Here is a 25,663-nt window from a genome sequence, read left to right as displayed (position 1 = left end):
TCTGCACGTACGGGCGCGGTAGCTTTACAGCACGAACGCGGCAGCAGTTCCGCGAGCTTCGTTCCTGAAGGGAGTGGAGTGCTTCCTTGGCGCTTGGCAGCTTCGCATGGATGCATGCAGAGGTGACGCCAGCGGTCTGAGTTGCCAAAAACTGCTGGATCAGAATCCACGGTTGAAGGTGAAGCTGTCAGCTTTTTTCTTTGCTTTAAGATTTTATTTGGCTACAGAGGGCCAAATTTTAACCCGTTACATCAAACGATAATTTTATTTAAAAATATCGAACAATAATTTTTCTATTTAGAAGTATTAAATAGAATCTATTTATAAATTTTTTTATAGATAGATGCTAATTCGCGAGACTAATTTAATAATTCTAATTAATTCATAATTTGCAACAGTAACCATCCGCTAACTATGAATTAATATACCTTAAATTCGTCTTCGTGTTGTGAATTAGCTTAAGGGTTCTGCAACTAATTTTATAATTAAACTTTATTTAATATTTTTAAATAATAAAATTCTTTTTATGTGACAGGTCTACTGCACCAAACATCCTAGAATACACCAAACATCCTAGTATGATAGGTGAGCTTTGATCAGACTTGACTGGTTTGTGTTGACAAGAAATGAGCAACAGTCACCATTATGTAGCTCTACTGCTCTAGCAACTGAAGATAGGAGTGAATGCGGATTCGAGTGAAAGCGTGTGAGACACGCTTCTTATTAAACATATTTAAATGAACATGCGCACGGCAAGCTCAGTTTTGTTTATTATATGCAGGAGATCTTCGAAATCTAACCTACGACGACCACAAGGAAGGATCGAAGCAACAAACCAAGGCCCAAGGCGTCTAATCTTGATTGTTACATTTGATTAAGACATTGTCTCTCTCTATATATGATTATCTAAATTCTCCAGGCGGAATGTACCCGTATAATTCTAATTTAAGATGAGTTTGGAAAAAAGTAAAAAGATTGTCAGATTAAGAGACGTAAGAGTAAGAATACGAGGAAAGTCAAAGATTGTAAGATATTTTATCTATGGTGGATGGATACGTGTTGTTTGATAGCATTTTGGATGTTCATTTTTTTTATCATGCTATGCTCCAGTACCGAAGAACCTGACTCCAAGGGAGAGATAAATGAAATATCAACGTCACTAGTATAAAATACAGTGTAGGCATGTATCTGCGCACGGCAAGTCCCGTGCCAAGGGTGCGTTCGTTTTCTGGGACCAAAAGTTTAGAGGGTCACATCAAAAAGAATCTTGTCATTTAGAAGTATTAAATAAAGTCTAATTATAAAACTAATTGCAGAATCCTAGTGCTAATTCGCGAGACGAATCTAATAAGATATATTAGTCCATAATTAGCGGATGATTACTGTAGCATCACTGTGGCAAATTATGGATTAATTAGGCTCATTAAATTTGTCTCGCGAATTAGCACCCAACTGTGAAAAAGTTTTATAAATAGATTTTATTTAATATTTTTAAATATCAAGATTCTCTTTTGATACGATGGGTCTAAAATTTAGAGGGTAGAAAACGAAACAGGTCCCACGATGAAAAACACATTCTTCCAAACGGTACTGACCAGATCGAAAAAATGTTTTTAAATGACAGGAGTAGCGAGCCAGCGAGTACTGAGCGCGTGGCGAGAGCCTGCGCGCTGCGGGCTGCGGCGGCGTCCATCCCTCCTGGTCGAGTACACGTCGAAGCTGCTGTGAGATGACTCGCGACGTGCCGTGCCGTCCACCGGTCAACATCCGCGTCGACGACGTTGTCGACTTGTCGTGGCACTGGCACAAGCCGCCACTGCTGCGACTGTGCTCCTATCTCTGTCAGAAGACAGAGAAGAATGCAGTTGTACACTTGTACAGTACCCTCGCCGCGCAGAGGGGCAGGCTATACGTCAGCGGCGACGAGCCGAGCAACGGAACCAGAGTAGGAAAAGAAGATTTCCTCCTGACCCTGATCGGTCGCGGTGATCACTGGGCGTCGACCATGGCCTCGTGCCCTAGCGCCTGATCGCGGAAGCGGGAGGAAGAAACGGCCGGCGACTCATTTTGCCGGCGAACTCCAGCCGGCGGGGCACCGGCAAGGGGCGGCGGCGGCGCCCTAGATGCAAGATTCAGCAAGGAACAGGAAGCGGAAGCGCACTGGGAAGAAAGGTCGAAGGGCCGCGGGGGCACGTCAGCCTTTCTTTTTTCACGAAACGTTTTTAACAAGAGGATAATTATTCATAACTTTATGAGGAGGTATAAAAATAGAGTTTTTAGAACACCCTTAAGCCTACAAAATTATTTAACTTATGGAGCTAGCTCCTGGATCCATATTTTTTCCAAAACAGGAGTTCGCGAAGCTGGATGTGTTTGGCACGAAGATTCAGGAGCTGAGCTGGAATTCGTAAAGCTGAGCAGTCCCAAATCCCATATGCCTTCATATATCCATAGCAAGCTCCATTTTTTTTTGCCACATAACCCTAGAGGAAAACTGGGGCAGCAACACAGTAGGAGCAACATTATGCATATATGAGAGACATCTCTCCACGTCAGCAAAACTTTGCATGTCAGCTGATGTTTCTTCTAAGCCCAGGCAACACGCTACTGTTTGGAAAGGAACTCTTGGATCCAAATCCTTGGGATTTACTGGCATAAACTTGAACCAAATCCTAAACATTCCTACAATAATCCTTCTCTTCTAAGCAAGCGCCTAAGATTTTTCTTTTTTCGCCTTTTTTTGTGAGGGCAGCAGGTCACTAAGATTAAGCACGTGTACATGAACCTCTTCCCCGCTATCCCTCCCCCCCCCCCCCCCCCCCCCCCCCCCCCCCCCCCCCCCTCCTTCTCACTCAGCAGCTGCTTCAGCTTCAGCAGCAGATATCTTTGAGTCCAAGTGAGCTATAAACTGCTGGCTCACATGCTTGGCCACTGATATCATATCGAAGATGACGCTTGGGTCCAGCCCTGCACCACCCCTCTTTGTTAGCCCGCATACTTGGCCATTCCTATTGACTGATACCGACACTGCAGAACTCATCTGGGACTCTTCCTCTGAGGTAGCGTCAACAATGTAGTGCCGACCCACCTGCCATAAGAAACCAAGGGCACAGATTCATACGTAAAACATAGGTAATGCAGGAAAAAACAAAAGGCAATTGTTGCTTGTGGTTGGCTTGCTGGGTAGTGACAATTGTTGGTAGGGCTCAATATTCTGGGTAGTGTCATTTTTCACGTGGCAATGCAGGGGCATTCATCTGGGACAGTAATTCGTATGAGCTATCCATGTTTGATATGAGAGCTGATCATAGAATTGAAGCTACTCAACAGTTTAAATCATACCCGGCATCTCAAGACCTGAATGCACATGCAATTTTCAAACCCATCCTTCCTAAGCAGTTACTATACTGCACAGTTAGACCATTTCTAAAAAATTTAACATGATCCTCTTGCAATAATGAATAAAGCATATGTCTACTCAATACCAAATAATAAAGTGTTACACAAAAAACACATTACCTTGGTTAATGTAATGATAACAGGCACACTGGAGGTGTCGAACTGCAGAAATTCCTCATCGCTTACATCAACCTCAGGTTCCTCATCAGATGCCGCACTAAGAGAAACATTAACTTTTGGTATACCTGTATCACTCAAAGCAACCTGCAGGTACACAGAACGTTAGCATCTATAAATGCACCAATTGTATTGTCTTTATTGTGTCAAAACTGTCAACTAATGTGGTGGCTATCAAGCAGTATAACAAAGCATAACAAGGAAATATGACAGCAATGTAAGAGTACCAGAAACTGCTAAGAACAGAAACAACTCAAATTTGGTCAACAGGTGCCAGAATCACGTTGGTTCATCCAAGCATTGCAAATTAACTACAATTTATGCTTGGTTTTTTGTTGCAATTGTGCTTCGCGTTTTACATCCAGAAAAAAAACATTTTATTTCAAATAGTGTCATCTAAGAATATGCTAAAGAATGTCATATCACTTGACTGGTCTCTTAAACATAAAAGTGGCATTGACCCAGAAAAATACTATCCGTAATTTTTTGGTAGTAGTAATGCAATCATTCTAGATAAAACAAACCAAGGGTGTTGTTAAGCTAGCATAGATTAAAAAAAGAAGAAGGAATCTTCTCACCAAAAGGAAGTACAACAAAAAAAAGAACATAGAGAAAGTAGTTGCATCTAAGGAAAGATTAATACGCCCATCAACTCTCCTGGAAAATCTAATTTTCACCCTTAACAACAACCAGAATTTGGGCTCCTAATTGTCAGAGCCAGAAGAGATCAGAGAACCTACGTAAGCATCTAGAGAGCACAAAAAGATGGTAGTTAGTAACCTAGATACTGTATGTTTTATTATGCAGTTGCCTAAGCTTAGTCATGAATTGATCCATGTCAGCAACAAATAACCCTGCAATCTAGTCAGGAGATCATTTGTCAGAGTTGAGGCAGAAAGTTGTACTTTTTGATAGCTGAGAGCTTAAGATGGAGTTATACCCAAATCGAAACAGAAATGCAAGAAACTGACATGGTGCATGCAGGATACAGGCTGATTTCCTGTGAAGGAAAATATTAGCTTAAACAGCAGCAAAGCATTCACTATGCTCTCTGACTAGCTGTTCAAAAGTTGTCCTTCACATTATGCACATTTGACCTGATTCACTGGTCAAAAAGCCTGTCAGTAATCTTATTTAACTAGCAGGTGTTCATATTTTCCTACTTCTATCCAGAACTAAAACAACAGATGACATTTGAAAAATTGCTATAGCTTGGTCCTCAACGACAATTTAACATCAGCTTGTGTAAATCATCTTTCCTTCATTTGAGACTCTATTAAGTTTGTCAGTTGTGGATGAAATTATTCGAAGCTATGAATAACATATCTTTTATCATGTTAGAGTAACTAATGTGTAATATGGAAGGACCTTTATTTAATGATAGAAAGAGAGTCTAAAGAATATTGTGGCATTAGTTCCTTTATTAAACATTCTAAGCCTTTCCATATCTGATGCTACGACAATTGTCTATGAGAAAATTAATAATACTTTTCCACCAACACATTAGCTGGGCTCCACTGGAAAAGTTGTGAAAAAGATGACAATCACAACTGCAAGCAATAACCGATACAAATCAACACTCACCTTTATTGCAGCAGCTAACGCATCTAGTAGATTACCATCGGAACTGACAACAAGTCCATCAACGTACAGATCCCAGCATACCTTTCCCTCAACAACAATTAGGGATGACAGATCAATTGCAGCGCCTGAAATATGATTTGATGCATTGTAGTCAGTTAAATGATAACAGAATATTGTTGGTATGAGTTTGAATTGAAAAGAAACTGTATACAAGCAGACATGCAGATAACAAAATGAGAATCAATCTCTCGTTAAAGATTTCTCGACTATAATAAACAATATGATCAAGGAAACAGAACAGCAATTGGTTAGCATACTAATCGCTAAATAAAACCTCCCCAATAACCTGGAAATTCTAAGAACATTCACAGCTATGTAGGTCAGTAACTACAGCATACTCAAATCACAACACTTATTATAACATTAAGTACTACACCTGGAAAAAAATAGGTATGAAACTGGCAATTGATTGTGAAATTGGGATGACGTGTGATACTGTTCTAGCTTGTTTGTCTAATAAACTTTCTTAAAACTGGTACCATGCATCCAAATTACTAAGTATAACGCAATGGCTAGCAAAAGTTTAACCCAATGAAGGTAGATATAATTAGCTGTACTTCCAATTGTGAACAGTAGTTATAACTGATAATAGAGTAGAAACAATTAATATATTTGGAGAATCAAACTAAAAGAGATGAGTGTACACTAAGACCATGTAAAAAGCTATGTCAGCACAGGGAGCACAATAAATTTTTTTGTTACCTGCACCACTTTTACCACCTAGCAGGCATCTTTGCAGAGCAACAGACAGCTCAGTAGACAATTCTTCTGAACCTCTACCCTAGAAAAATCCAAATAGTGCAAATAAGATGAGCATACAAAAGTAAAACTGTAGAGATTTCAAACAAAACCAAGTCTGAAAAGGAACAAAAGTAATATTAAGTGCAGAGTTTCAATAATGGAAATTATAAATTCCTTCCTAGCAGTGTTTTTTACCAGGGACTTGCTAACCGATGTACAGATCAAATGACTCTTTTGTGTTTTCCTACTAACTGGAATCAAATGTACACATCCTGAAAAGGAACTTATCTATAAAAGCACCCTAAAGGTTACTAGTAACAAAATATCAAATAGTTTTATATTATTGTCAGAAAAACAATTTGAGATGTGCTTCTTAAATTCATTCTAGTGGCCTCTTTATTACTTTCCTAGTCAGCAAGTTTGTCGTTTCTTCATACTCAAAGTCACAGCATTAGCATTCAATCATAAAACTTGAGCAGTAAAGCTGTATACAGTTCTATTAAAAAAGATCTAAAATTTTTGAAATAGACTCCATAATCGCATTGCGATACATTATACACCTGAAAAAAATGTATTAAACAGTTGGTTGTTTTCAATTTGATCCAATCACAACAAATCACCAACCTCAAATGTAGGCTCAGCAGTTGGACTACAGTCAACAAAAATAGAAACTTTTCCTTTGTCAGGGTGAAGAATGCTTGGTTTCCCCAATTCAGCCTGCAGATTGGATCCATCAAAAACAAAGAAGCCAAATAAGCTGACAGCGCGGAAGAGGTACAACATGCTAGGCTAACAAGTTTGTTTTCTTATTTGGAGGAATATTTACTGACGATATCAACAGACAGGCACCAACACTAGCTTAACATTAACCCTCACTTTGAACGTCCCAATAGAAATAGCAATGTGATATAAGGCTTCATAACTTTACATTACAACAGCAAAGGCATCTTATGCTAAATTAATCAATGATTTATAACCTCAACGCCTTGCGAAGATAAGAGTTGCTTGTTAGGAATTTTGAAGCAGAGACCAGTACAAGATTCCTGACAGAGGATTGAACTTATCATGCAAGAATTTGCCTAGCCTTTTTTGGGCAGCAAAGTGTGAGAAGTCGTACCTTGACACTAGCGATGATTTCCGTGGCACCCAATCTGACACGCGCTGAACCATTCGCCTACAGCAGGCACCAATCCGAAATAACATGAATCCACATAGCATCCCCAAACAAATAAAGAGAAAAGGCACGCGAGCGCAACTAAACAAGCAGAAACCCTGAAAACCTACCTGTGGGATGACTCCGGTCTCGACGGAGAGTGCCCGGAACTGCAGCCGCCTGCGGCCGTCGGTGCGAATGTCCTGCGCGATGCCGCCGCGGATGAAGTGCTTCTCCCCTTCCGAGAGCCCCACCATCGTCCTGGACGCAGCGGGACAGAAACCAACACAGCCGGTCTCAGAGGCAATTCGTCGAACACCCTAACCCCTGCTACCAAAACAAAAGGTAGCGGAGAAGGAAGAGCTAATATGCTGCGGGTGAGTAGGCGAGCTGACCGGAGCGTAGAGGAGACCCGCTAGACGAGCAGTCGGCTTCTGGAGCACTGAAATCGACCGAATTTGGGTTGGTGGAGGCGAGGATAATGTGGGCAGACGCGGGGGGGGGGGGGGGGGGGGGGGGGCGCGGGGCGGGGCGGACGGAGGAGCCGAACGGGGGCGACGAGGGCGGCCGGCGGAAATTGGGGAGGCGGCGGGGCAGGGAGGAAGCGGCAAAGAGGACAAGAACGCATTTGTTCAGGTTTGAGGCCTTGGGCGACACGACATCAGGCCTGTGGGCCATACAGTACCATGCCTAACGGAGCAATTCGGCCCATGAAGTGAAGATTTTGAGCCGTCCGTGTCAATTAAAAAGGAAAAAAAAACTAGCTACTCTTGTTCGAATTGCGTGTTAGGCTTTTGTTGTTAATCACTTAATCTTGTTTTCACTGATCATCAACGTTGAGCATTCGAGACTAGAGAAAGTTAACAACCTCGAATCATTTTTATCCGGAGGTCCTACCAAGGTATCTGATGCCCCTCTGCTAGCTAGCCCTTTTTGGGTAAATGCTAGTGCCAACTCCAGCACTTAGTCCTCGCCAAAAGAAAAGGAAAAGAAAAAAAAACTCCAGCACTTAAAGTAGCAAAGGCTTTGGATTCCTCATGCTTAGGGTGTGTTCGTTTGCTATTAGAGCCCTCTAAAATCTTTAGAATGCTCTCCCCTCTAAAGAATCGCAGTTTTATTAGAGGCCGAATTATAGGGATGTTCGGTGCCGGATCTCAAGTTTAGATGTTTCGGATTTTAGAGGGGTGAAACGAACACGCCCTTAGTGTCATGTCACCCTCAACCGAGGATTATGAGAACTAGATTAGACAGGCAGCCAAAGTACACGGAAGCTCCAAACACACGTGCCATGTCGCTTCACGAAGAGAACATGGTCTGATCAGCATCAGCATCAGCATCGCCGCTGTCTTGTCATGCGGCACCACGCGGAGGGCTACTTGGGAGCACGCCGCACGCAGCCGTGCTGGCGGTGCTGCGATGCAGCAGCAGCTAATCCTCTGCTCATCCGGGCCTGCCTGTCAGGCAATTATTGCCCAATCAGACTCGGCCAAAGAGAGAGGGAGGGGGGAGAAAACAGAGAGAGGATCTTCCTCTGCCGGTACTTGGAAGGTCTCCTGCCTCCGTGCCATTCCACATCCGCTGCCCCCTCGCGCGTCGACGTCCCCGGCCTTTTGAGTTTGATTAGTCGGCGTGATTATTCTGATCCTGACACCATCAGCAGTTCGCTGCTTATCCAAATTACTCTTTAATCTTTATTCTAAAAATTTGTATAAGAGTAGCCAGTTCAGTGCTGATATGATGGGTGTCGTCCATCGACGTTGTTTCTTTGTTGTGCCCCTCTTTCTGCCTAAAGAAAGAAACTAGACGTCCCTGTCCCAAATGTTCCATCCTTTCCCTTCCTTTTCTTGAACTACACCCATCCATATTCCATACGCATCGCACAGTCATGCCTCTGACCCACTCGATCCTTCACCGATGGCATAAAAAGAACTGCAGCAAAAATCACACTGTTCTATTAGTTGGGCATCAACAGTATGTGCTCGTCCATGTGCTTTGCCATCAAAAGGACACACAAGCGCATCGTAAACAAATACACCGTGCTGGTTGCGTTGACACTGATGGCAAAAATATCTGTCACTGGCTGTCCTAGATGGATCTAAATACACCACACCGTGCTCATTTTATTAAAATACCATTGTTTTATGCTTTGTTGCCCAATGCCGGCCATTGCCTATGAGCACATATAGTCCAATCAGAAAAACAAAAACAAAAAAAAAAATAAGATGGCGTGCATTAGGCTGTAAAGCTAAAACGAGATGGAGACTCCACAGTCCCCAACTGCTAACATGGACACAACCTCTGTATGTGACAAGTACAACTTCTTCAATGATGAAAGGAATTGTTCAATTATATCAACCAATTTATTATCAATAAGCATTCGTTAGCAGAAGCATTTCTTTTATGCTTGCTTAGTCAAACTATGCCCAGCTTATAAACGCCAATTGCTCACGACCCGAACCAACAAGTTGAGGTTACAAGAATACGCGCGTCGATCCGTCCAATAGCAAGCTACAAAAGCACAGGCCTTCCGAGGACAAGTAAGCAGAGCAGCCAGCTAGGAATTCAAGGAGGAGCCATTCGAGTCGACCCTGCAGCGAGAGCTGCTCCTCCATGGCCACCACCACCTACCCCCTCCTGCTGCTGCTGCTCCTCCTCGCGGCGACGGCCGTGGCCGCCAGGGCGGTGTCCGGCGGCGGCGGCGGCAACGGGACGACGCCGTCGGCGTACGAGATGCTGGAGCGGTACAACTTCCCGCGGGGCATCCTGCCGGCGGGCGTCCAGGGGTACGTGCTCCGGCCCGACGGCGCCTTCGAGGTGTACTTCCCGCGGCCCTGCGAGTTCCTGCTGGCGAGGCGGTGGCTGGTCCGCTACGAGGCGCGCGTCTCCGGCTCGGTGGCCGCCGGGAAGCTCACGGCGCTGCAGGGGATCAGCGTCAAGGTGGTCTTCCTCTGGCTCGGCGTCGGCGAGGTGGACCGCGCCGGGGACAAGCTCAGCTTCTACATCGGGCCCGTCGCCACCTCCTTCCCGCTCGGGGACTTCGCCGAGAGCCCGCGCTGCCGCGGCTACGACGACTTCACGGCGGCGGCCTCGTCGTGATGGGCGCGTGCGATGAGATTCTTAGCGATTGGTATTTGTGTATCCGCCCTATGATTCAGCTGGCTAATAGCTATACGACGTGTTGTGGATCGATCGAGAGTACGAGCCGGCGATTAACCTTTTTGTTTGTTGACTGTTATTATATACGGGGAACTGGAGCAAGTTATTTGGTAAATCCTAGTTCTTGATGCTGCTTCACCGTTCCTCTTTCGAGGAATTCTCTGAGACTGAGCGCGCCTTCTCGTGATCGTGATCGTGTGATCCGAGTTGTCTGCGTTTTGCAGAGCTTTGTTATTAATAGTGCTGTGTGCCTGGGTCTGGGCTCCTCCCGATTGTTCCTGGAAGACGACGTCTCTTCCTCACCTATGTACTCCAGCCGCCATGCAGCGATCCATGCTGGAGCATGGCCGGCGACACCACCGCAATCTATAGAGGCAAAGGCCACATCAGAGCTCAAGGATGGAGCACCATGGCGCGATGGAGCGAGGCAGTCGAGCGGGAGGTCGCCTACGTACGTCAACGGTGGCGGCCTCTCACCGGATTCACTCTTCGCTGAACAGTCTCCACGTCACCTTCAGCCAGACAAAACCGCGGTCAACGCTTAATGCCGGCCTTGGAATCGAGAGGCTAATTGGAGAGCTTGTCCAACTGTCTTGCGTGGAAGTAAAATGTTTACTCAATATAGACTGTTCTGAGATTTGTTTACTTACTATCATGGATAGGCTCCGGTTAAATAAAAAGATAAAGCTAAGGGTCATAGGTTCCTGTGGAGGACAGTAGTTGATGCCATATCATACACAACACATTTGTCTAAAGAACTTGTATGGTTTGTTTTTTAAAGAGTATAATTGTAATTGAAATAAGCATCATTTTAGCAATTATAGACAGGATATGATCCAGAAGCAACAGAAGCGGTAGGCAGCTGATACAGTGCTTCCTCATCACATGCCCTGCGGTAGTTGTGGTTGGCTATACCTGCTGCAAAGGCACAAAGCATCTCCGTTCAATTCAATTATACGGTTCGGCGTCTAAAAGCAGATCATTTGTCATCTCACAAGTACTAGTGTACAACCAAACGAGCTTATCAAATACGGGGCAAAATATGAATCCATCCGCTTGTCATTCACCGACATTGCATCTTGAAGTGAAACTGGGAAAGCATGTCACCTGGTTTCGTTTCTTAAACACACAGAATTTCTTGATACTTTTTCTGTAGGAGCCCGCCTGCCTTTTTGCTCTTCCAATTTCCAAGGCTGCTATTCCAACTGTGTTTCTGGAGAAATTACTATAATTATATATGTAGCATCCCAGATCCCCAGTATACAGCTTTAAACTGACTAAAGTAACACTTGCCCAGCGACACACAACCAGGTTTGATGTGAAAGGCTGACATGCCTCGTGTAGTCATGTAATATACACAGAATGGAAGACCAATTCTGAAAAAATATATCCAACCATCGCGCACCAAGCAAACGCACCAACAGACTACAAGAAACAGATTGCGGATTGTTTTGGTTACACTGAAATTACAGAAGATTTGAACAAAGCATGCAAGTATTATTCATTGCCGTACAAATGAGCCTACGAAGTACAGACTGATCTAAACTTGTGCCAACAATTGATACCACATGTTATCCGACAGACTGACTCTGCTCTTGACATACTCTTTAACCACTCTTTCAAGGGTATGCACTGTAATTAGTAAGGGTGCCACGGATTCCACAAGAAAATGATGCACATAATGTACCAGGTGATCTTGAACACCCAGAGTGGCCATAGAACTATCCAGAACAAGAAAAGTTCAAACCTTCGATGTCGATACCACCAGTCTATCTGACAATAGGAATTTTAAACAATCAGAACAATTGTATCGCATCAAACTATCACAGTCCATAAAGTCCCAAAAAGGTTTCATGGAAAATTTCAGTACAGAACATGATCACATCCAACGACCTTGAGGCATTGAATCAACCATGACAATGAAGATGTACAGAATTAGGAAAAAGGATGCAGTATTGTACAGAGAAGGTAAGTAATGACATACAATTCCTTCACTCCAAAGATTTGAGTAGCCGGAATAAACCAGCTGCTTCCCTTATCCGTGAAAATTCAATACAGAATGCTTGTACCTCAATGAAAAGATCTTGAACTGCACTCAAAGAAACATGCACAAAATTATACTCGCCCATTTGAAAAACAAAGAAGGGGGGAAAACTAAGCAATTAACTTCGTGATGACTGATAAGGTACAATGTAGCAGACCAGCTATTAAACTCAGCTTCTTTCAAAAAAGTGAAATGAAAAACATATTGCATGCCAATACTGGTTATTTTAGGAATAACAACCTAGATGTAACTATATTAGTACATTCATGGTTATTGTCAAACAGCAGCTCCAGATCTAGGAGATCCATATTGTTCAGAATTTTCAGAACATAGAATATAGGCATATGGCAATACATACACAAAAGGAGGGGGCAACAAAACCAAACAAGCAATTCATTCAAGAGAAAGGCTAAAGAAGTGTTACAGTTGCATGTGCATAGGTTTCCAAATCAAAGTAGACAGCTTAGGATGTTCTAACCGTGTAGGCCAACAAGTGGTTTAAGAACATTTGCATTTTCAAAATGTTGCAGGGAATGAAAGGCAAGATAAGCAACTAGCATACAAAAGTGCGCACACAAAAAATAGCATACCCAGTTGTAAAGAACTAGAGTGAAGGTTTAGATAGAAATACTGCACACGAGGTAGAAACCACGGATACAAAACTTGTAATGTTGGACGGCTAATATTTTGGATCGAGAATGCAGAAATTGCAGCATTTCAGCAACAGTAAGCAGATCAAAAACATGATTTCATCAAGCATACAAGTGAACAATATATATACTCACCGTTTATAATCTTGTTTCGGATAAGGCTCTGCAGGAAAACACAAACTAGTCTCACCAGTCTGTTTTGCATGTACTTATCCTGCTAATAAAACAGAATCATTAAGATAAACATTTCCCAAGCATTAAAATGAGAAGTCCCAAATTAAGATAAGCAAAACACAGTTTAAGAAGTGAAGCACAACATTTCATCAACTACCAAGGAATTTATTTTGCAACAATGTAAAACATGTAACAGAACTGTAATCTCACACACATCACTAGTGATTTGACAAACTAGTCATAAAAACACTTATATTGCTCACAGAATAGTACCAGCAAATCACTTATTCCTATGGGCTTGTAATCAACAGGCACATGAAGAAGTAGAGGTCTCACATTACCATGGGGAATGCAGTCAAGGTTAAGCTTTCCCAGTGGAACATATCAAATATTCACAAAATATTAAAACTCGATTTATTTAACCATCAATTAAGGTGTGATGCTATACCAAAAGGTGGGTCAGTGTCATTTGTATCAACTTCAATTAATGAATCAAAAGAAGAACAAACCTTAATGTTTTGACATGATTGGATACAATTTGTGATGTACTCGTGGACAAACTCCGTTGGAAGATCAACAGCAGTAGTAAGCCTGTTCACAACTTCCATAGAATGCAGGCTCATGTCCATATGCACAAGACCAGCAAAGTAACTACCAAAAAAAAACAGAAATGGTTATTAATCAAATAAAGGACAGGAAGAAGGTGCATCACGATAATTAAACATATGACAAAGAAAAGAGACATACCCTGAAATGTCAGGAGAGTTAATTAACTTCGAAAGAACCTCAACAGCAATGAGAGGATTGTGTTCAACAAGATCCTGAAACCATACATAAATTCTGACTTCTAAGGCCAAATAACATGAAATATGTGCGAACTCAACATTTTTAAGGAGCATTCATACAGGAAGCTTCTGTGGAGTCATCCCGCAGTAATAAACCAGTTTCGGATCATTTGCCAGTTCTAGTATGACTTGCTGCAATAAGCTGCGAACAAATTAGGCATGTACCATTGGAAATATCTTACAAAACCAATGAATGTGTATGAGAAAAGAGGGTGATTAAAGCCTAGATACAATAAACTTATCCATCACTGAGGCTAATGAAATTGCAGACTTTATAAGGAAAAAAGAGAAGAAATCCTCATCGTAGGAACTAGATATGTTGCATAACAATTTAGTAAAACACCCATTGTTATCTAGAAGAAATATTAGAATGTAGCAGTGAACCTCCTGTTGGGCAGGTGCAAGTGGACCTTTTAAGGCTCTTGCAATCAAATCTCGGATAGCAGCCCCTCGACTCGTATCAGCACACATGCTATAATCCCATAATAGCTCGTGGTTATTGTCAGGGTTCAGCCACTGTAGCTGCATGTTCAGCACAACTTAAGTTACATATAGAAACAAAGCTGTTATGAAAATGCAACTTTTGACTTGACTGTTTTACCTCCCCATCTAGTACAGGAAGTCTTGGGGGTGTTGGCCGAATCCACTGAGGACCCAACCTTGCCCCTGATTTTTCTTGGAGTAAACCAGCAAGAGCGGAATCTCTATCATCAGAAGCAGATTTCTGTTTGCTTCCAGGTAATGATATCGCAGACCTTATAAGATTACAAAATCAATACAGGAGAAGACTAGATCAAATGGACTCTAGACACCACAAGATAAATTAAGGTGATGGGGTGTAGATGAGCCTACATACTCCGATGAATTTGCACAACTTTGAGGCACATCTGGATCTGGTATAACACTTCGAACAGCAGCAGATCTGAAACTACTAATCTGAGGCTGAGATTGTACACCGTTACTGCAATATTGCTTCTCAAGTTGTTCCCGTGGCAACAAGACCTATACAAAAAGATGAGTATATGAACAATTGCATGAATGTTGCATTCAATCAGCATCTTTACTTAATCAAAACTTAATAGCATTTTACAAAAGTAAAAGCCCACCTGAGATGCTGAAAGAGACCCATTTATGTAATCTACAGCTGACTGGTTCAGGACCTGAAACAAAAACCGTTGCTGAGATATGCAACTATGCAGTTTCCTTTCTCCAAATCAATAAATGAAAAGATAACGTCCAACCTAATGATTGCACCTTAAAAAATTCACAGTAACGATGCCTAATTATTGAGCTGTATGCGAGCCAGTTGTACCCAAAAACCTAAGTTGATTGGGAAAGGCGTCCAATTCACTTATACTTCAACACTAGTATGACCCTTAATCAGTAGATGTATGTCATCATAGGAAAGGAGAAATATAATGTCTATGATATTGTCATCCTGCATCCTACCAAATTTTGCATTACTCGTGTTTATAAAGAAGTCAACGAAAGAGAAAAAAACCTCATTATTATTGTTTCCACTGGATGAAGTCAATAATAGTTGGACAAATGCCTGTTCTGATTTATCCGATGTTTCATCGCAGGCTCCCTGTGGATAATCAACAAAAGAAATTAAGACTTCAAGTATGAAAATTATTTAGTCCAGTGTCTTCGGACACTGGAATAAATGGATCTCAAGGACAATTGAATCATGTTGCTCAGCCTGTGCTGCAACCATATGCTAAGAATAAGAACAACCGTCAGCTGATAGAGCCAAAGGCAAAGATCATTTGCCATAGAAAAATAGCAAAGCAAGTTGCAATATCCAGTTTTTCAACATGATGCTAACGTATGAAAGGAAGTACTCGATTCTCTTTATTTCAAAAAAGAAAGTACTCGATTCTGTTTCTGAGCCACTAAAAGTCCACAGTTACAAGAGGCAAGGATCCAGCTGCTATGAAAGGTATTCAATCAAAGCTATAAAAAGTAGCTGTACAGCATAGTGACAGCAAATGAACAGTAGTTGAGTGATATATGATTGGTTGGAACAAATATATAATCAAAATGCGAACAAACGCATTCTTTAGTCTTTACAAAAAAGTAATCGTGTCAAGAAATTGCTGTTGCAATTCAAGAAATATCATTGGCCAGTCCACGGTCCAGCTGTTTGATTTAGCTAACACATGCAAATCAAATAATGCTCTAAGTTTACAATATCAGATTCCAGTGATAGAATCCGGATCCAGTTCATCATAAAACATATGGAAGAATATTGCACTTCCACACATGTATTTGTTTAAGTATGCTGAATAGAAAAAAAAAAGATGGGAACTCTTCCATCATAATCCAAACCACAATAATAGAAAAAAATGGTGCCGGAATTAGCTTACATTTAACAACATAGGAACATATGGATTTGCTGTCTGTGGGGAATAGCTCTGATGAAGAATTGCAAATGCAATTAAACGACCAGTAGGATGGAGCATCTTCTTGTCCTAGTCAAAGACCAACATAATATATCAGATTTGTAGCCCGGTTTCTGTGAAAGCACATATATAATGTAGAATCTCAAAGTGAACAGAACAACCAACCAAACTCCCAAAATGAACTCAAGGTAGGCGAATAACATATTCCTAAAATTTTGCAAATGCAAGGTGCAAAAGTGCTGTTATTAAGGACAATGCCTTTGGAAACATCAACTATTATCGTCACATTATAATTTGAACATAACTCTTGAGGGCATTGTTGCTACAGGACAGCATATCAGACAGTGGGCAATTGCCAGTACATCAAAGGTTCTGCAGCACATCCCAACACTTGCAGAACTGTAGCAACCCACTAAATCAACTATAGCATGCACTACTTAGTGGAAAATCAATACATACCAATTGCACCATTCTATATTCCACCTACAAATAATTTTGTTACTACAATAAGTGCAGTATGGTTAATGGAGAAATTTGACATGTTCTGTAGGAAAAAATGGTTGCTCTCGAAATCATTGAGCCTTGAAAGATGAGAAGAAATCAAGTAAGAAGACTGAATTTTTACAAAGGGGCCTAAAATAACTGAAGACAACCCATGGTTCGCCTTCAAGGGTGAAAGCTCTTTTCACATTGCGCAATTGAATAAAAAAAAATCCAAAGCTTGAATTTCATCTAGCTCATTGTTTCTTCGAAATAAAGATTAAAGTTCTTGCCAAATGTGTTAAGTTCAAATTCATGTACTATACATGCTACAGACATTAAAAGGTTGCGCTGCATTCTAAATATGGAACCATTTCCTTGCATTCCATAACAGACAAGTGGTAGATCAAACTGAAATGCTAGCCATACTTGCACCACAGATTTAGCATTACTTACTCCACACAAGACTATAAGAGCTAAGAAAACTTGCGCAGATTCTAGTTTCAGGTCACATGAACCATTAGCAGCATTTTCGATAGGGTGGTCCATTTAATCAATATGAAACGAGAGTGGATCTATGAAGCTAGCAGTGTTAATTGTCCTCTCACACACGCAGTGGATCTAGCTAAAAGCTAGCAATCCTCGTCCAATATGGAACCCTGGAAAAAGAGTTTAGACCCAAGTTCTTAATGCTCTTTTGATCTGATGGCATCCTACAAGTAACAGATTAAGCAAACAGATGTGATGAAGAAAACATCGTTACTGGTGTTTGTTTGAGTTCATCTCACCAATGCCTAAGCCCAGTGACTCAAGATCATCAACGACACTAAAGCAGCTGCAGCAACGAATTCAAATCAAGTATCCATTCGGTATGAAATTCTCACAAGTACAAATGCAAACAAAGCTGATCGAGCTAGCAACGTCAACATGAAGCCACACAGAAACTCGAAGGCCAAAGACCACAGAAATGGCCCTAAATCTACAAGTCAAGGGATACATGACAGGTCAAACTCAAATAATTCAAAATTCAGAAGGCATCCTGATGAAAACCGAAAGATGGCGAGCCAGTAGCCTCCAAAACCCACAAATGTCAGCTCGGTCAAACAACCCGCCAGTCCATTGGAAGCCTGAACCCAAATCAGCAAGCGGAGTCGCGGGGACGCAGCAGCGTAACTCATCCCGATTCGCGCCCGAACCCTCCAAACTAGAATAGCCTCAGAGCCACCTCGGCGAGCCCAAAACCCACCGAATCTGGCTACCGAACGCGAACCCTAACCCAGCCAACTCAAGCTGGTCCCCGATCCGTTTCCCGCCGCGAAAGCCCCCCGCCCAATCTGACGAAACGGAGCAAGCGAGCGAGCGAGCGAGCTGCGGGGAGGAGCAAAGGAGAGGGTGGGGAGGGCGGGGCAGCGGCTTGCCTCGAGGAGGAAGCAGAGCGCGCCGCCGACGCGGAGGCGGCGCTCGCGGGGGAACCGCGCGAGGAAGTCCGCGACGACGTCGGCGAGCGGGCGGGCCGCTGCGGCGAGCAGGGAGAGGAGGTCGGCCCGCTCGTCGGGTTGCAGCGCGGGGACGGGGGCGCACGCCGACATGGTGGGCGCCGTCGTCATCGGGGTCGGGGTCGCGGTGGCCGTCGCCGTGAGGGACGGCGGCGAGGATTTCTCTTTTCCGGCTTCGGTTTTTTTTTCTTTTCTTTTCTCTTCTCTTGGGGGCCCTTTCGGGGCAGATTCGGAGGGTCAGTGGGAAGAGTAGGCGCGGCTCGGCTTGTGGATCGGACGGGTGCGGCTGTGTGGGTTTTGCGTTTCTTTCCATTTCGCCCAGATGGTTCTGGACCTGCGGCCCGGCTGGGCCCGACCGGGCCTGGGCTGCTCAGTGACGTGGGAATGTAAGGCAAAGTGTCCCTTGCAATCGGTTATTGGCCTTTTCAATTATGCAAATCAAATATCCAGCAATTATTATAATATCCGCGTCAATAGCATGTCGTATGGCTCCTCTACTCGAATGTCGTCATCTCCGTTCCAAATTATCAGTAGAACGTCGCCATCTCCGTTCTAAATTATCGGTTGTTTTAGGTACATAATTTTTTTCTAGATACATAGATAGAAGTACACCCTTAGAGGCTTTCCATTTATGAAGAGCCCTTGTTCTGTATGATTCCAATTATCATCACGTTAATATGTGCAAGGCTGTCAAAATGGTAACACACATAGATATTAATCGTTAATGTGTTGCATTTGATCTGTCGCCTATCGGTTGTGATAAGACAGAGAGTAGCACTATGGATTGAGCGCCCTACTATGCTTCCATCGCTCAGGGGGGCACAACATGAGGGACCCAACAAATAAATTGCCATAAGCATTCATAGTTTCTCTTGTGTTGCAAAAGGCGTTGTTAAATAAGCAGATCGCTTGGTGCTTCCCTGGGTTGACTCGTTGACCCCCTGCAGATCGGATACTGACAGAGCACCACCAAACCTGCTTCTGCTTGCTTGAGAAAACATGCAGTTACCCACCCACATCACCGTGCGGCCGCCTGCCTCCCACCAAGCCAACGCCGTCCGCCGACTCACGAACGTCCACCACGATCCACTCCTCCGTCCATCGTCCGTTGGAGCGGCGACGCCTGCGCTCTCCCGGCGAGCGTCGCGCTGCGCTCGGGGTCGGAGCACACCGCACACGCCGTACGGCCGTAGTCGCGGCACACCCGTGAGTCTGGCGCCGGAGCTGGCACGCCCAGGGGAAGGGCGCCTCCTCTTCCTCGCTTCCCTCCTCCCTGGCCCCTGCCTCGCGGGTGCCGGCGCTCCGGCGGGCGGCTTTGGCCACCGTCCACCCCCTGTGTTGCTCGGAGCCGTTGGATCCGTATCCCGCGGCCTCGATTAGGCAGGAGAGGCCGGGTACCGGCGCTTGGTTGCCTGGCAGCGCGACTCATCGATCGCGCGTGATACGGCGGGCCCGCGGCGCTGACCGGGGGCGACTCGCTTCGGGACGGTTTCTTTTCTTCGACACTGGCCGCGGCGGCTCGTCACTGCGGCCAGAAGCTACCCAAGCAACTGCACACTGGGACCCACTTCACGTGGCCCCGCAACGTCAGTGTGTTCCGCCAGAAAAGGGGCAGGTGGACCGGGCGGCTGGGCGGGGGAAACGAGTATCTCCAGTTCTCCACTCACCGTCACTACGCTGGACTGCTGGAGCGGAGGGAGACCGAAGATCAGGAGGCGCGCGATCGACGTCTGGCTCCGGGGATCGCCGCGGCGGCGGGCCTCCAGGCTCCGGTGAGCACCTACCGCTCCCTCACCCCTCCCTCTGCGAGTCTGCGTGGTCTGTGGCCTGTGGGTGGACGGATCGTGCAATGCCGGGTTGGGTTCAGGGTGGCGGTTCCGGAACTTTGTTCCGGGAAACGATTTGACTCGTGCATGCGACAAGCGTGCGAGCTCGCGGTGAGGGGAGGGGATTCAGCTCACCTGCTCATTAGTTTGGATTACGCCTTGCATAGGGATTCGAGTTATGATATGAATTTGGTAAAGGGATTTTTCAAGGTTCCTAGTCAAGCCTGATATCCAGTCAGCTATCTACACTGAAGGTTTGTTGCATAGATGGTGCTGCTGACTAATTTTTATTTTCATTTGTTGCTCTGCTCATTATGTAACAAATCTGGAGCGAAGACTTGATGAAAGTGCATTTCTGAGATGGCAGCAGCTTACTCCTACTGTAGTCTGTAGCATTGTTTTTATGCATTTTGTGACTCTTTTATGCATATTTTTCTCCCTAGTCCAATACTCAGTGCCATATACACTATGCATGCCGTAAGTATTGCATGTTAAACGCTCTCGCACCACCAGTTACCACCAATCAAACACCCCTCCCCCCGCGTCGCTCTCCCAGGCGCCTGCCGCTGCCGTCCGTCTTGCCTCCTCAAGCTGCCTCCGGTGGCCACCACCACCACCGGCGACCGTCCGGGCAGTGGTGGCGGCCACCGGTTGAGCCGAAGTAGGCTCAGCCCGCCTCCCCACGCCCTCTCCTCTCTCTTCCCCCACGTCCCTCCTCCCGGCCTACAACCTCATCGCCCTTCGCCGCCGCCAGCAGCTAGAGCCGGATCCAGCCTTCTCCTTGCTAGATCCAGGGCCCCGTTGGCCGGATCTGCTGCCAGGCCTAGGTGGGGGTCTCCTCAGCCGCCACCGCTTGCCCCGGGGTGTTGTGCCCCCGGTGGCTCGGGTGGGGCGCGCCGCCGCCCCCCTGCCCACGGGCCCCCGGGTGCTTGTCTCAGGTGGCCGAGGGACATGGCCGCGCGCCGTCACCGCAGCAGCCCCCGAGGTGATGTGCCTTGGGCAGCCGGGGCCTTGGCCGCGTGCCGCCGCCGTAGCCCCCGGGGTGATGTGCCTTGGGTGGCCGGGGCCTTGGCCGCGTGCCGCCGCTGCAGCCCCCGGGGTGCTGTGCCTCGGGTGGCCAGGGCCCTTGGCCGCGCGCCGCCGCCGCCCTCGGGTGGCCGCCGCCATAGCCCTCGGGTGGCGGTGGGCCTGCGCCCGCCGCCCAACCCGAGGGTGCTGCGCCCTCGAGCCGTCCTCTTGGGGGCTGGTTGCCGGGCGCCGGTCTCTGGCCTGGGGTGCCGGCCTCCTATCGCCCGGTTGCTGCCTCCGCTGCCGCCCCTTCTAGTCGCGGTCTGGGCGGGGTACCGGTGGGCTCTCTTGCGTTTTGGCAGCGTTTGTCGGCCTTCGGCTTTGGGATGGGAATGGGGTGGAGGCGAAAGCCTATGACGGCGACGTCCTCGGACGTCGTTCACTTTCTTGGAGGCGTTATTCTTTCCCCCTATTCCCTCCTCTCTGGTGGGCGTTCCGGGTGAGAACCTAGACCATGTTGGTCGGACGACTATGGCGCCTTTGGCATCACTCCCTCCCTGGAGGCGTCGTTTTGGAAGTTTTTGCTGGTGGCGGTCATCTGCACTCCTCGGAGATTATCCACTTCTGCGCCTGCCTTTGTTTAGCTTCTTCTGCATCGTCCTGCGTTGGTCATCAGTTGGTGGACGCTTTGTCGCCCCTCTCTTTGCTGGCGGAAACTTTGCCGCCGCTCTACTCTGACGGATGCTTTGCCGCCGCCGTCTTGGTTGGAGATTGTTCGGGCGGATGCTTTGCCGCCGTGGTTGGTTGGTCGGGTGGATGCTTTGGCACCTTGCTGTGTTGTCGACCTTCGCACCTTGACGTTGTAGTATTCTTTAGCAGGCACAGTTTTTTGGTTTTGGCTAGGTGTGTAGGTTCGGGTTAGTATCCTCCCCGGTTGTTCTTGCTGTTTTTATCTATTGTTGCGGTCGCCCGCCACTTGCTTGGTGGTACTTTGTATCCGCCTTAATAGTCGTATTACTTTCCTCTTAATGAAATACGTGCTCAGGCATATTCGTGGAAAAAAAAAAAGTTACCACCAATCGTTGTCTTAATCTTAATGTGTATTGGCCCTTTAATAAATACATGTATCTCTTGACAACTAGATATGGGTGCTAGCTTTTGGTCAATGTATTAGCTACTGATAAAACTCTAACAGTTGTGAAATCACTAGTATGTTGAATGGGTAAAAATATTTTCTCCAAGTACTTCACAACCTAATTCCCGCAGCTCTCCTCACATCATTTAAGACTACAATTAATTAATTAGCATCATTCAATTCCATAGTGGAATGTGCACTTCTTCCCATTATTCATAGACACTGCATAATCCTACTCTGCTTATAGACGGCAGCTGGGAAACCATTGGGAAGAAGTCGAGGAAACCAGGGCGTGCAGCTGGGAGACAGTGGGTGCCGTTGGGTTCCACAAATGCTGCACCTAACACAGCAAGATCGACATGGGGTGGCAATGGTTCCTCACAACCTTATTGGACCCAGTCAGGCTCAATCGTCACATCGTGGTGCTGCACATCGTGGTGCTGCTAACAGAGGCAATCCTCGACCGCCATCACAAACAAGGGCTATGGAAAGAGAACTGCAAGCACCACGCCCTTTTGCGACTCCACCTCTGGCAAATGGTTGGCAGTGGCAATCCCGGTCTCGCACATCTGGTTCTGAATGTGAGAAGGATGCTGCTTCTCCATCTGGTTGTGACTATGAGGTGGAGGATGTCGATGATAATTATACATCAGATGATGATGGTGATTTGAGTGATGATACAAGTGATGACTATGATTCTAATGCAAGTGAGAAAAGTTTTGAGACTCGAAAAATGAACAAGTGGTTCAAAAGTTTCTTTGAAGACTTGGATACATTGAGTGTGGAACAGATAAATGAACAAACTAGGCAATGGCACTGTCCGGGATGCCAAAATGGACCTGGGGCAATCGACTGGTACAATGGGATGCAACCTTCGATGACTCATGCTAAGGCAAAGGGTTCTACAAGGGTTAAGCTTCACAGAGAATTGGCTGCATTGCTGGACGAGGAGCTATCTCACAGGGGTACTTCGGTGGTACCAGCTGGTGAACAGTTCGGGAAATAGGAAGGACTGCGAGAAAGCACTGATCGTGAGATTGTGTGGCCACCAATGGTTATTGTCATGAACACCATGTTGGAAAAAGACGATGCTGATAAGGTGACTGATTTTTTTTGCCTCTGGCTATGTCAATACGTTGTTTGCTTTCTGTGTCAGTTTGTGGTTTGTTCATGTTCCTAGTATACTGGAGGTTATGGTGTTTTGGTATTGAGTAGATAACTTTGTTGTAATATTATTTTCTTGTGGATTGTTATTAATTTTAAATATAAATTTTACAGTTGGGCTCCCTCTATCCCTTATAAGCATAGCTTTTATACTTATGCATCTTGTTAGAGCATTTTTGTCTGACTGTATAGAGTTGCAATATGCTTCCTACCTGGATCAGTTAATATGAATAATGTGCTATCTTTCTTTTTGGGATGGGGAGTTTTAATTATCATTCTTCTAATTGAGTTCAGCACATTGTGTCCCAACAATATATTGAGCTGAATGTCTTAAAATATTTACAATTATTAAACTATGCTGGAGGCTAACCTGCAATATTTATTCTCTTCTATAATTGTTTTTTCCACTAATTATTTTTCCGCTCAATGTTTCTTTCTGCTACTTTGGATTTACTAGGCATAGGTGGAGCAACCAGCTGTGGATCATAAATGCGTCTTTCTTAGCTTTTATAGGAGAAGACCTTTGAAATATCTCTTCAAGTGCTATAAAATTGATTTGTATTGTATTCTGATTTCTATTTATTCTTTGATCTGATTAGTGGAAAGGTATGGGAAACCAAGAGCTCCTCAATTATTTTGGTGAATATGCAACTACTAAAGCTCACCATGCCTATGGTCCAGCTGGGCACCGTGGGATGAATGTGTTAATATTTGAATGCTCGGCTGTGGGCTATATGAAGGCAGAACAATTGCATAGGCACTTTGTAGATTAAGATACAGGCAGGGATGGATGGCAGTTCCGCAAGGTTCGATTCTTACCTGGTGGGAAGAGACAACTATATGGTTTCTTAGCGAACAAAGAGGATATGGAGACATTTAACAAGAATTCCCAAGGTACTATTTCTTAGAGATGTAATGCTTTTGATTCTGTTTATATGCTTATGTAATGCTTTTGATTCTGTTTATATGCTTAGTTTTCTATAAGTTTAGTGAACTTTCCCCTGAATTCTTTATGCCTTGAATAATGATCAGTGTCAAGTGTGAATAGAACTTGTATGCATGTGTGAAATATATTTTTGTTACAATAGTCAGGACACGTGAAGTTGGTTATTTTTATCTTTCCACTTCATTGGCATATTGTTTATGCTTGGCATCTGTTAATCATTTTGTTCACCCACTGAGTAACAATGTCCATTGAGAATTGGAATCTTTAACCTGTTTATTCAAATGAAGCCTCCAAGTTCAGTATGTAGCGTAGTTATTTCAAAAGTTAAAACACATTCTTGAAGCCATGTCAGTTGTGACGTATCCGGTGAACAGTTACTTTCAGCATTTTACTACCTCAACAGAATTATTGCTAACTATTTTTCAGGAAAAGGCTAGACTGTTTGATGTGGACTCCGGAACTACTCAAGTTCGCAAACTAAGGAGCGTGACTAATTCACGGTTGGATGTTGTCAACCTGCAATGCCATACCTGCAATTGGAGGACATGGAGAAGGAGGTGGAACTGGGGAAGGAGTTGGACGCCACCCTGACGGGTCTGGTAGACAAGCACAAGCCGGACACCTTCCAGGCCTCAAGCGCGTGAAGGGCTTCAGCCCTTATCTTAGGTCCTCAGCTCAGAGCAACCTCGTAGATGCTCCTCCAGTCCTCCTTATGCCTAAAAGAATGCCTAGACATTCAGTAGATGATGCTAAAACATGGTCTGCGTGGTGGCCGCATGCGTGATCTGGAGGCATGAACCTGCACACCGTGCTCTATGGTCGCTGTAGTATCTCTATCGGCAAAGCATTCGCAGCTTATGAAGACTGGGCTTTGCCTGTGGTGTGTAACCGTACCAAACGTTTAGCCTTGGTAAAATGCCAGCTGAAAGAGAGAAACACATGACCGGATGACCCCGCTGTTCTTCACACACAAAAGGAACAACCAAGTAGACCTTCCCTCAACACGGTCAACATGTTCTGCTAAAAAAAGCACCATCTGCCAGAGACCATTGGACACCAAGCAGCTAGTAGTAATGATCAACGTAATTACAGGCTCATCAAGACGCTTCATTCAAATCCTCACCCAACCGGGTCAGATCAAGCCAATCACCATGAATGATCGAAATCCAATCAATAAAAACCCAATCCTGCTTTACTGACGCTGACGTGCGGGCCCATCC

At 44.9% G+C, this 25,663-nt stretch overlaps 3 protein-coding genes and 1 pseudogene across 4 annotated transcripts; 2 read left to right on the top strand and 2 right to left on the bottom strand.

The window, feature by feature from the left end:
- Positions 1-2,511: 2,511 nt before the first annotated feature.
- Positions 2,512-7,646, bottom strand: LOC112884245 (exosome complex component RRP42). The gene is made up of 8 exons (XM_025949622.1): positions 7,510-7,646; positions 7,246-7,375; positions 7,079-7,135; positions 6,586-6,678; positions 5,923-6,001; positions 5,161-5,285; positions 3,520-3,663; positions 2,512-3,088 (listed from the first exon to the last, which is right to left on the bottom strand). The coding sequence occupies exons 2-8, from the start codon at positions 7,369-7,371 to the stop codon at positions 2,849-2,851; spliced, it is 864 nt and encodes a 287-aa protein (XP_025805407.1). The 5' UTR covers positions 7,372-7,375; positions 7,510-7,646; the 3' UTR covers positions 2,512-2,848.
- Positions 7,647-9,589: 1,943 nt separating this feature from the next.
- On the top strand, positions 9,590-10,408 carry LOC112886719. The gene has a single exon (XM_025952695.1). It carries the CDS (start codon positions 9,725-9,727, stop codon positions 10,208-10,210), a length of 486 nt encoding a protein of 161 aa, XP_025808480.1. The 5' UTR covers positions 9,590-9,724; the 3' UTR covers positions 10,211-10,408.
- Positions 10,409-11,582: 1,174 nt separating this feature from the next.
- On the bottom strand, positions 11,583-18,636 carry LOC112886296 (CCR4-NOT transcription complex subunit 11-like). Of its 2 annotated transcripts, none has more exons than XM_025952158.1 (13): positions 18,287-18,636; positions 16,353-16,457; positions 15,485-15,571; positions 15,090-15,143; positions 14,840-14,985; positions 14,585-14,738; positions 14,368-14,505; positions 14,044-14,115; positions 13,886-13,959; positions 13,648-13,789; positions 13,100-13,181; positions 12,255-12,359; positions 11,583-12,043 (listed from the first exon to the last, which is right to left on the bottom strand). In XM_025952158.1, the coding sequence occupies exons 1-12, from the start codon at positions 18,473-18,475 to the stop codon at positions 12,262-12,264; spliced, it is 1,341 nt and encodes a 446-aa protein (XP_025807943.1). In that variant the 5' UTR covers positions 18,476-18,636; the 3' UTR covers positions 11,583-12,043; positions 12,255-12,261. The 2 variants fall into 2 exon arrangements, with proteins under 2 accessions (XP_025807943.1, XP_025807944.1); XM_025952159.1 differs by having other exon boundaries at positions 13,100-13,178; positions 18,287-18,635.
- Positions 18,637-18,686: 50 nt separating this feature from the next.
- Positions 18,687-25,280, top strand: LOC112884501 (annotated as a pseudogene).
- Positions 25,281-25,663: the final 383 nt, after the last annotated feature.

The sequence above is a fragment of the Panicum hallii genome, chromosome 3 (genome assembly GCF_002211085.1).
Source record: "Panicum hallii strain FIL2 chromosome 3, PHallii_v3.1, whole genome shotgun sequence".
Classification (NCBI taxonomy): Eukaryota; Viridiplantae; Streptophyta; class Magnoliopsida; order Poales; family Poaceae; genus Panicum; species Panicum hallii.
Note: the sequence above shows the minus strand (reverse complement) of the source record. Positions and strands in the feature narration are given on the sequence as shown.